We start from the raw sequence: 12,341 nt of genomic DNA, 5'->3' as shown, positions 1-12,341 counted from the left end.
TTCCAAAACTTTACTATCTACAAAGGCAAATTCACACAGAAACCCCGGGCGAGCTGGCTAGAGGGCTAGGCTCAGGAGTGGGTGGTGGCTTCGCCTGTAGGCTTGGGGTTCCTGAAGGCGTGGATGTGGTAAGAGCTGAAAGAATTGATTAGGAAGGACCAGACGTTCGATGCAGACAGAGGGAATCCTGCGGGAAAGCACAGAGCTTCTGTCCAGGGATCTGCATCTGGGTGCCGTGTGTGTTTTAGTGTGAAGGGTAAGAAACGTAGAAAGATTTGTGCTGGAAATTTTAGTCCGAACATCATGGAAAACCTTTAAGTGATATTTGCATACAGCCTTCCTAAGAAAACTGGAAAATGGTTGGAAGAGAGAAGGTGGGAATGGGGTATTCCATGGAGAAGAACTATGTGTGTCTAAGTAGATGTGTAAAGGGATCACTGTGTATGCTATACACTAATTTAAGAAGCAAATGAGCAAGAAAAGAGATCAGTTTTTTGAAAATTGTGTCTGGAGGAGGAGGTGGTGAGGGGAAGTAAACTATTTCAAATGCTCTTCAGGATTATACTCAAGAGTATCTGCATCCATCCTTACAGCCTGCTTGTTTTTTTAATTTAAATTTTTTTGTGGTACTGGAGATGGGACTTTGGGGGAATTCTACCTCTAAGCTACACCTCCAGCACTATCTATCTATCTATCTATCTATCTATCTAATCTATCTATTTATTTATGATTTTTGTGGTACTGGGGATAGAACCCAGGGGCATTCTACTCCGAACTACACCCTCAGCTCTATTTTTTATTCTTTACTTTGAAACCGGGTCTCACTGAGTTGAAAAGGGTCTCACTAAGGCGCCAAGGCTGTCCGCCACATGAAATTCTCCTGTCTCAGCCTCCCAAATGCTGGGATTGTAAATGTGTTCCACCACGCCTATTTATTTTTATTTATTTATTTATTTATTTATTTATTATTTTTGCTTGGCTTGGCCTTTTACAAAATGGCAGCTCAAGAAGTAAAAATGCGAGACTCAGCAGATTTTTTTTAAAACATTTTACCGAGCGGGGCGTGGTGGCGCACGCTTGTAATCCCAGCATTCGAGAGGCTGAGACCTGGAGGATCACGGTTCGCGGACAGCCTCAGCTACTTAGTGAGGCCCTCTGCAACTCAGTGAGACCCGGTTTCAAAAAAAAGAATAAAAAAAAACTAGGGCAAGGGGTGTAGCTCGGAGGTAGAATGCCCCTGGGTTCCATCCCCAGACCTGCAAAAAAAAAAAAAAATTTACCCCAACTGTGCCTTTAATGTTGGTATTTCTTGGACAGAGATTTCTGAATATACTAATTAATTGTTCCTGGTGTTTCTTTAAAAGCATCCTTTTAGCATTTGCGAACCTACCTGTGACTTTTGCTTTTAATTTGTACTCACTGATATTTTCCTTTTATGCAAGAAAAGTCCCCTCTTCTGTGGCCAGGGGAAAATAAATGTCTTTGGAGATTCACTTGCAAGTTGCTGAATGCGGTGGCAACTTTGGGGTGGCAGCCTTAATCATGTCAACCAGCAGGGGAATTAAAAAAGAAAAAGAAAAAGAAAAAAGAAAAAAGAGTAGTGCTGCTCTTTCTAACTCCCCTCTGGGAGATCTGACTTTTAAAAACCCTTTGTTACTTTACAATGCATTTTTCAACTGCATTTGAAGTAATTAACACCCGGAATAGAATCCTGTTGTCACATTTAATTATCAGATAGCTACTTTCCTTTGGGATAGCTGACAGTTGCCCAAAATGTTTGTTTAAAACTGAAAAGAGACCTCTGGCTTAGAGAAAGCCACCTCAAAATGGCTTCCATTAAATGTAAATGGTAAATGTCTAGAGAAGGGGGGGAGAAAAGATTTTGGGGATTCTCATCCCCCAAAATCACATCAGCTCTTTGCTAAAGTGCCACAGTTTCATTTGTCATGTGAGGACTTAAAGATGTGTGTGCTCCTATCAAGCCTTGCATCTGCACAGAGAAATAAAAGAAAAAGTACTCTGACCCTCGGGTTCTAACTCCAATCTGCCACACTCACTTTAAATATGAAGGCTTCTGTTAGTGTATTTTCTGGAAAGTGATGTGTCTGAGGAAAATAATAAAATAAAGTGATATTGATTTGAAATGAAGAAAGCCCGTTTGTGTGCATTTGGGGAACCCTAGATGAATCGGCTAAATATATGCACCGAGGAACAAAAAAATCTTTTACCCTCTGGGAAGCAGCTTGTAATAAGCTGGAGATGTGAAACCCGTTAATAGTATTAGAAATTAGGTGCCTAATGAATTGTGCCCATTATCGGAGATTTTCTCTGATAACAATTCCTTAAAAGCTAGAAATCGCCTTTATGTCTAGGACACAGAGAAAAGACAGTCTTAAAGACTTCAGAAATTAGCTCCAAGTAGAATCATATTTCACGTGGTTAAAAAAAGTAAGGCAAGTTCTGATACTTACTACGTCAGGACAATGGCCACAGCATCGTTAAACACGCTTTCCCCAAACAAGAGTGTGTACAGGTCGGGGTCGACGTGCAGTTCATGGAAAATGGCCAGCACCGTTACTAGGAAGACACAGACAAAATGTGGAGTTAGCTGAGACATTGCCTCGGCCAGGATCACCTCTAGAAAGTATTCATTAAGTACTGATCTTCTCAAATCCAAGCTACCTACCGACAGACACCAGACCTTTATTCCAAAAACATCAGCTTATGTCTCTCCCCTGCTTGGGGAATTCTCTGAGCTCCCTAGTTCACCCAGAGGAAACTCGCACTCCTTAGAACAAATCCTGTACGAGCTGCACCCTGCTCACCTTCCAACAACTCCCTCTGCACCTGATGCCTACAATTTACTATTTTTCTCCAGATACATTGAGCATGCCGGAGTTTTCCAAACGCACCACATCCTCTCATTCCGAGTTCTTCTACATGGCAGCGATTTCTTCATCATCCACCTGCCACCATTCTCACGTCCTTTAAATACCTGTGCACACAAACACGCACTCTTCTTGCTAGCAAAGACCCCTTTATTCATTCTTAAGAAGATCTCAGGCAGCCCTTTCTGAATCCCCCGACTTCTTCAACAGTAACCGGGCTCATTCCTCTAAGACTCTTACCATTTGGATCAAATCACCAACTTACTACAGAAGGGATTGTGCAGGGCCCACCTTTGCAACACATGGTTACCTGGTAAAGCTCAACTATTTGGTGCATGAATGACTAAGAGAATATGAATGAATGAATGAATGAATGAATGAATGAATACTGTTACAGGAGCCTCTTCTTTGTGCGTGTGTGAGATACGGGAGATGAAACCCAGGGGCATTCTACCTCTGAGCTATACTTTCAGCCCTATTTTTTTTTTTTTTTTTGAAACAGGGTCTCACTGAATTGCAAAGGGCCTCACTAAGTAGCTGAGGCTGTCCGCGAACCCTAGTCCTCCTGCCTCAGCCTCCCAAATGCTTGGATTACAAGCGTGTGCCACCACGCCTGGCTGCAGTGGCCTCTGCTGTAAATCTGAAGCAGGTGTCCCGTGCCTGACTCTCATTTACTCCTGAGGTCCCATTCGTGTAGGAAGATGAACTCCGTATCCCTCTCTCTAAGCAGGACTTGCTTCAGGCAGCCTGCTGTGTGGCTACCAGATGCTGTGTATTTGCACCTACGTCTCCATGAAGGCTTGAGGACAGTAAATAATCACACACTGATTATCTGCGTTCATCAAAACCATTCAGTGTCTTGATGGGTTGAAACAGTTATGCAAAGTGTGAGCAGCAATCATTAGGAAAATGATCCATTGAATTGATTGCCGTGGGGGAAAGCGTGGTTGAAAATGACACCCATGGTACATTTTTAAGACAGGGTGGGTAGTCTCACTTATTTTCTTTCCTTTCCTATTTCATGGACTGTGGGGACAGTGACTACATTGCATAAGAGATTGTTTTGGAGGAAAAAATAAACAAGAATAGTTGAGCATAAAGGGCTTTTTATTCTTTTGGTTTTTTGTGTGTGGTGCTAGGGATTGAACACAGGGGCATTTTGCTCTGAGCTATACTCCCAGCCCTATCATTATTACTACTACAACTACCACTACTACTACTACAACTATGACTACTATTTTTTAATTTGGAAACAGGGTCTTGCTGGGTTGCCGAGAGCCTCCCTAACTTGCTGAAGCCAGCTTAAAACCTGTGATCTTCCTGCTGCAGTCTCCCAAATACTGTAATTATGGTCATGGTCACCAGGCCAGGCCAATTTTGAAGGTTTTACAAGTAATATTGCCAGGCGTGGTGGCACGTGTCTGTGATTCCCATACTTGGGAGACTGAGGCAGGAGGATCACAGATTCCAGGCCAGCCTCAGCAACTTAGTGAGACCCTGTTTAAAAATTTAAAATAAAAATACAGCTTAGGATGTGGCTTGGAGGTAAAATATCTGTCACCTCTAGGTTCAGTACCACACACATACACACAGTTTGGTGCTGACCATGTCTGCCACAATAAGGAACCATGGATGGGTTTTAATGAGAGGGATGACAGTTTGATTTGAACTTTAGAAATAAAGCTCAGACAGTATGGCAGGGGCAGAATGGACATTGGCTGGAGGCTTTCCCAAGCATTCCAGTAAGAGATGATTTGCTCCGAGACAGAAGAGGCCTGGATTCAGGCCCCAAACGCCTGCCCAGGCTGCTCTGCCCCGAGAACGCTGCACACCTCCACCCCTGGAGCTGATAGGCCAGTGGCCACTACACTTCTACGTTACCTGTATTCACTGTTTCCCATCTCCCCTGTGTGTCACCAATGAAATCCAGGGCTAGACACATTTAGCCCCAGTGAGTGGATAAATGAGGAATACTGTCAGTGTGAACAGAGCAGAGAAGAGAATACCCCCAAGATACCCAGGATGGGGAATTGGTGGTCTCGGGGCTTGAGATACAAGTAATGACTCTAGAGTTTGAGCTACTGTAAACTATCATGACTGTATTTTAAAACAATGTAAATTGTACACTTGAAAATTGCTAACAGAGTATATTTTAAGTGTTCTTGCTACCAAAGGGGAAAAAAAAGTCAGCATGCAAGGTCATCCACATGTTAATTAGCTTGATTTAGCCATTCCACCATGAATATATATGTCAACATATCATTTTATATACCATATATATATATATATATATATATATATATATAGTTTTCTTTGCCAATTAAAAATATTTATGTTTTAAAAACACAACTTAAGCTAGGTATGGTGGCACACACTTGTAATTCCAGTATGGAAGCTGATACAGGAGGATTGCAGGTTTGTGGCCAACAACCTCGGCTACTAAGTGAGGTTCTCTGTAACTTAGTGAGACCCCATTTCAAATATAAAAAATAGAGCTGAGAGTGTAGCTTGAAGGTAGAATGCCCCTGGGTTCTATAGTACCGCAAATAAATAAATAAATAAATAAATAAATAAATAAATAAATAAAATATATTTATATATATTTAAAACATATATATGTTTTAAAATGCAATTTTTAGAATTCAAGAAGAAGAGGAGGAAGAGAAGGAGGAGGAAGAGGAGGAGAAGGAAGAAGAAATGTCATGAATTGGCATGACAGTTGGTTTGATCCCATTTCTGTAAACCAGTCATAGAATCAATTTCATTACTCCAATGGAATAGGTCCTATTAATCATACTAGGCAAAATGGCAGAGATCCGCTCTCTGCTAGTATATAGCTGTCCACCTTTGCTACTGTTCTCAGCCTCTGCAGGTGGTGGCAGTAGGTATAACGGCAAATACTTCTGCTAAGTAATCTCTTCTCCTTCTTGGTCAGTCAAAACCCTGCATCTAACCAAAACAAAGAGGTTCCGATTGGTGTTTTAGTTAATACTATTTTTCTTGTGCTAGACCTCATGAAATAAAAGTAAAGTTGTTCTTCAATAGAAAATTTGATCATGCCAGTTCTATCGTTGCCTTTAGTCTCTGTGGCTGTTCATTTGTGCTTTTGAGATCTAAAGATGACCCGCTGTCCATCTCCTCTCCCGGGGAGGCTTCCTAGGCTCATGAATAGGGATGTGGTGCTCCGGCTCCCTTTTCGTACCTCCTCAGTTATGGTGTCCACTCTGCCCTATAGAGCTGGACTCTGCATCTTTACCAGGAGAGCTTTAAGCCTTTTGGGGAGAAAAAGCCTTTTAATTAAATACCCAGTTTTGTTCAAAACTGCTCTGACATTCCCACAATTCCTTTTGAACAAAGAGCTGAACTCCACTTCATAAATGATATCCCACACAAAAGAGAAAGCTATTACTTTGCGCATTCCTATTTCCTCTGTGAAGAAGTGGGACAGCTTCGAAATAAAGCCAGGCAGTGTGTCCCGCGAGAAGGAGTATTTTGTCAGGACCACAAATGAGTTGAATAGGTGAGTCAGGAAATTAGCCACCCACTCTGCTGCTGAGCTTGGAACTAAAAAAAAAAAAAAGTCATTCAATTAGCTTCCTGGCAGGGCTGTCTTCCACATAATGTCCAAGACTCTCTGTGGCATTTTTCCAGGAAAGGATCTTTCGGAACAGGTGGGATATGCTCCCAGAAGTTCTGCCCACATCTTCGAGGTTTAGAATGACAACGACAGACAAGGCTGGGATGGAAAAGAGTCCTTGCGTATGATGAGCCTTCTTGTGATAGCTTGCGGAACACACTGGAGGCACCATGTTGATGGGGAAAAAGAAGACAGGTCTGATTTCTCAACCTCTGATTTTATTAAGAGATGTGGTCAGTCTTGCCTTTAGCAGACACTGGTGGCAGGCTGTAGTCTTTCACTTGTAGCCTGGGGTTTCTTCTTCCCTACACACCCTCTTCATACCTGATGTTTTAGCTACAGAAAAATCTGCTTTCTTTGGTAATAAAGATATAAATGTGTATAAACATGTACAAACTTGCATACCCCTTCTGTTGAGAATATTGTCAGACATATGTTTGAGGTCACCTTGGTCCGGCTCAGAAGGGGTACGAACTGCCCACTCAAGTGGGAACTGTTTGCAGGCAGACAAGTTTTCAAGGACAAAATGGGACCGATAACCAGGGACCCTGACCCATAAGTTAAGACGCTCACAGTTCCCTTGTTTACCCTTCCCTTCCCCAATTCATCTGTGACTGCCTTGGCGTAATTCCCTGACTCATCCCATGATTGCTTTGTTATTTCTTGTGGCTAACGATATCTTATAATGTTTCAGTTATAACTCTCAATAAAACCAAGATGCTAGTGGATGGATGGGAGGCGTAGAGACATCTCTCCCCTTCCCGGCCTCCCCACCTGTCATGTTGGCTCCATTGTCATGGGAGAGACTACTTCTCATCCCTCAATCAACATCGAAACCATCCACTCCACCCTTCTTCTAGGGTAGTGGGGGAATGTGACAACCGGGTAACTGAGAAATGCCAGGGAATCCTTGGAGGTCTGTAAATATTCAGCCAAATGGCAGATGACTATGGGTAGATGAGTAGGGGGCCTGTGTGGAGGGTACTCCCGAGAAGCTGATTATAAGGGATGAGAAAAGAAAAGCTGAAGGAGCTGGAGTATGCCAATGGAGTGAGGTTTTCTTTTAGACATTTAAAGGCTGATTCGTGTTTTAGTTAGCTTTTCATTGCTGTGCCCAAACCACCAGACAAAACAACTCAGAGGAGGAAAGGTTTATTTGGCTCATGGTTTGGGGGTTCAGTCAATGGTTGGCTGGCGCCAAGGCAGAAACATCATGGCAGCAGCGTGTTCAGCTCATGGCAGCCGGGAAGCAGAAAGAAAGGAGGAGGGACAGATATAGTGAGTGAAAAACTTCCTCTGCCTGTCTACAATTACCACCCAGTAGTTCAGGTTATAAATCCACCAAGTGGATTAATCCAGCGTTAAGGTTAGAGCCTTCTCTATTCATTTATATTGCCTCTGAATATTCTTGCATTTCCAACATACAGGCTTTTCTGGGGGATATTCCACAGGCAAACCCTAACAAGTAAAATAAACCAGAGGAACGAGGGGATGAGACTGAGAAACAAAGAAGGAATCTTGCAGGACCAAAGTCTGGAGAAGGCAGAGGACAACGGAGGGGCAGAAGGGAAGTATGTTTCCTCAGTAGAGCGAGAGCCTCTGCTGAGAGCCAGGGGCCTAGGTTTGACCCAGGCTACAAGAGAGTGGACATGGGAGATGAATTCAAGGTTAGTTCATACCATACTGTTAAGGTCAAATAGAGGATAAGTCTCAATCCGCCAGAGAAAAACCCTACTGCTGCAATAATATGATATTTTGACTAATTTCCTCATCACACCAAGAGGCTCAGCCCAAACTATAAGCCTATTATAGCAACAAAACTAATCTCTTCTCATCTCACAGGTAGTAACAATACCTGGAGATAAAAATACAGCTAATGAATCCTGACTCCATCAGTTTCTGAACATGCTAACTCTTCAATGATGCTTTGTATTTCTTTTAAACCGCTGTCTTCAAGTGACCACTTTGGTGATGCTCTTTAAGTCACGGCTAAGTCTTTAGGGTGATTTTATTGATAGCCCCTTTCCTAGAATCTCTGCTAGAAGCTCTCTGACCCACATTTTCTTGGTGTTTTAAAGAAATTTACATTTCAAATACATATATATATATATATGGTACTGGGGTTCCTCGAAACCCTTCTACCTCCTGGCTAGACTCCCAGACCTATTTTAATTTTGGAAACATGGTCTCTTAAGCCAGCACGGCTGGCTTCGAACCTGCGCGATCCTCCTGTCTCCGCCTCCCAAGCGCGGGGATGACAAGCATGCGCCACCACGCCCGATCAAATGATATATTAATGTGGCAGCTCTCAGTAACCCAGCACAAGATCTGCCTGGGTCCATGGACAACAAGACACAATCGTTCGTACCCACATCTCTAAGTCATTGTTCAGCCTTGTCAAAATGATTGCTCTCCCTGGAGAGTGTTCTCTATGGTCTTCTGTGCAAATGAGTATGTGTGACACTTGTCTGCGACACATGGAGAATCAAAAACATCTCAGACTTCTGCAGCTAAACCCGTGTCAGGCCTGGCAGGTGAAAAACCCTGGTATTCTCATAAACGAGGTAGCATTTTTCCATCTCCCAAACTGATTATTGTGAAAAACACATTTTCTTTTTCTCAGAGGGAGGATGGAGGAGAAAAATTCTCCTATAACTTTTCCTGCTTTCCTGAAAGAGTCTACACGGCGAGATTTTAAGAGGTGGCATCTAAAAAGGTTGTAGTGTTCAGGGATGGGCTGGAATACTGAAATTATTTTGAGCCTATTCCTTCTCAGTGTAGGTTTGGTAGCAGAATCGAAGCATCGAAGGGGGTTTCCAGTAAATCTCTGGCAAGCAAAAATCCTAGAACTCCAACTGGAAAATTGAACCCTTCTGAAATATATTGAAGAAAGGACACCGCATCTGGAAAGATAATCAACAGAGGTTACTTCATGGAGGTCAACCTAAACTAGATGTTAAATCAAATGTCATGAGTGACTTAGCTCAAAACATGGCTATTTTATCTTAAGCCTTATCTTTCTTTATTGTTTTAGAACTGAGTTAGAAGTGGAGAAGATATTGTATACAAACCTCATTGCAATCCTTCTCAGCCGGTACCCCTCGACAGAAATGAGCTCAAATGCCCAAGACAGTGGTTTCAAAGTGTGGCCCTGAAACCCCTGAAGGTTCCTGAGACCCATTCAGCAAGAATCTCAGCTCAAAACCATTTTCAAGAGAATATGAAAATGTTTCTGGCATCCACTTTTCAGCCTTAGTCTTTGATTTGTGTGCACTGGTGCTTTCCAGAGGCTACAGGATGTACATTAGAGCCAAAGAGTGAATGCAGAGGTAGATATGAGAAGTCAGCTGTCTCCTACGACAGCCGTATTTCAGAGTTTTGCAAAAAATGTAAAACGATGCCACTTTTCTCATTTGTATTTTTGTTTTTATTTTTCAAGGGTATATTATTTATATGTTCATGATTGCCTTGAAAGAAACCAACAAAATATATCTTAAGATTTATTTTTAAGTTCTAATATGAAAAATAATAGGTTAAGCATAAATAAACAAAAACTCTTTAGGGTCCATCCTAATTTTGGCAGGTAATAAAATGTTATGATACCCCAAAACCTGAGAATAACTATTCTAAGGCATTTGTTTGTGTAATGTTGACTTATTACCTATTTGTTGAGAATGACATTCACTACGTGTCTTTGAGGAAAAATGAGGAACTAGTTTCTCAAATCATTTTTTGTAGAGCTTAATTCTCATGTTAGACCTCTGTTGAGAAAACCAGACCTTAGTATCTTTTGCCATGCAATGACCAACTGATTATTTTGGTATGCATGTAGAGAATTTCTAATAACTGTTAAATGGGGAATATGATTGTTTTTACATTATCTCGACTAGCACCTTTCTAGGGTTACATTTTCGTTATTAGTATTTATATTAGTTTAAGCCTTGTTTTGAAATATAAATTCTTTGAGGGGAGCTATCTTTTCTTCAATATATGGAGGCATAATAAAAACATCGACAATCTAGCATCCTTTCCTTGGCTTTAACCATGGCTGAGAATTATGTTTGAGAGTAATCTACTCCTTATTTTGCTTAAGAAGCAGAAGTATAACCCCTATCAGTCACTAAGAATAGAAGAAGGCAATCAGAAGGTCATGAGTTTTTGAGGCTTAAAAAGAGAAAGCAAGACATAAAAAAAAAATTGGAAAGGGAAGAATGCAAAAATAAACCCAGGTGGGGAATAATTTCTAGGTCCTGTGTCTGGAAACCTTGGGCAGAAATCTGCTGGCATTTAGACTGTGCTTTGAAATTTTTCCCAAAGGTACCTACAACAGGAATATTCTAAATTTAACATTAGGAAAGAACATAAACATTTAACAAAGACTCAATTTTCTCACCAATGGGGTTTAATGAGCCATGCTGCAGTTCAAACGGGCTCTGTGCAGTATGCCCAATATCTGCACAAAAATAACTCACCCTGTCGTACAAATGCTCTCCGTTCAGGATTATCACTTAAACATTCTGCCGTTGTATATTTTTGTTTGTTTTGATTTTTGCAGGGCTGGAGGTCTAACCCAGCATAACAGGAAAGCCTCAACTTCAACCCCCATTTTGCCATTTTAAAGTGGCATGCAAGTATTTACTTACAAATTATGAGATAAATTTAAGTAAAACACCAGCCAAAGTTAGGATGGGTCACTAAGAAATCAACACGTGCAGGTCAAAGTAACACCGTGGCTCAGTACATATCACAGCTGTAAGGCCAGAGACGAGTCAAAGGGCAATCGTATTAGTCATGATTATGACACACATTAATGGGAGTGGGGGGAGGCTTCACAAACAAAATTTTCTCTTGCTATAAAAAAAAAACACGAAACAGACACTAATTTTTTGCCATCATTTCCTAGCCTGTGGATCAAGACTTTCCTACAAAACTATTTCAAAAATGGACGGTGGGTATCTCTACTCTCTACACAGCTTAGCAAAGCTGCCAAGGGTCAGTATTGGGAAGAGTCAACCCTGGTCCTGTGCAAAAGCAAGAAAAAAGACAGATGTATGGATTACAAAATTATGGGATAGGCACACAATGGAATTCTACTCAGCAATAAAGAACAACAAACTTGTGTTATTTACAGGAAAATGGACGGACCTGGAGAACATTATGTTAAGTGAGATGGGTCAGTTATAGAAAATCAAGGGTCATATATTTTCCCTCATACATGGAAACTAGGGAATAATGGGGATAAAGGAGAGTCTTTAGATAACGGAGAAGAAGCCCAAGTGGATCCAGGGAGGCAATCTAGGGGAAGGGAGGGAGTTAACCAACAAAGGAATCACTTCCATTGACATATAAGAGAATACCAATGTCAATCTCAATGCCCTGTATGGGGAAGGGGAGCGAGTATGGAGAGGGCTGAGGTGAAGCCCACCAGGGGCTGCGTGCATGTGCGTCACCATCCCTGTGAACTACATCATGGTGCGAGACTATAACACACCAATGAAAGTATGAAATCCGTCCCATCTCCACCCTGTCTGGGAGGCTAAATAATTCCCCTGCCTAAAGAAGTCTATGCAGGAATCTTTGGAACCTGCGAATACATTCCATTACATGGCAAAGGGGGCTTTGCTGATTTAATTAAGATGCTAGGCCTTAAAACAGGAATATTATGTCAGATTATTCGCCAAGGTGGGGGGTATCCAACCTAATCATTTGAGCTCTTAAAGAAAGAGACATTTCTTAAGCTGGAGGCATGAAACATGGAGGGCTGGAGGAAGATTCCAAGTGTGAGCAGGATTTAACACACCGTCGCTGGCTCAGAT

The 12,341-nt window shown here is 41.7% G+C and overlaps 1 protein-coding gene across 1 annotated transcript in view; it reads right to left on the bottom strand.

Annotated features, from left to right (window-relative positions):
* The window catches only part of SLC9A9 (solute carrier family 9 member A9), a gene marked incomplete at both ends in the record, with an annotated part of 603,254 nt that overhangs the window by 401,542 nt on the left and 189,371 nt on the right, over window positions 1-12,341 (bottom strand). Inside the window, one exon of the mRNA XM_080695867.1 lies at window positions 2,472-2,577. Within this exon, the coding sequence (XP_080551993.1) occupies window positions 2,472-2,577 (106 nt within the window). The remainder of the gene's footprint in view (window positions 1-2,471; window positions 2,578-12,341) is intronic.

This window comes from Muscardinus avellanarius, assembly GCF_963383645.1.
Source record: "Muscardinus avellanarius genome assembly, chromosome: 5".
Classification (NCBI taxonomy): Eukaryota; Metazoa; Chordata; class Mammalia; order Rodentia; family Gliridae; genus Muscardinus; species Muscardinus avellanarius.
The sequence above is the reverse complement of the archived record's forward strand: the minus strand, read 5'-3'. Positions and strand labels throughout refer to the sequence as shown.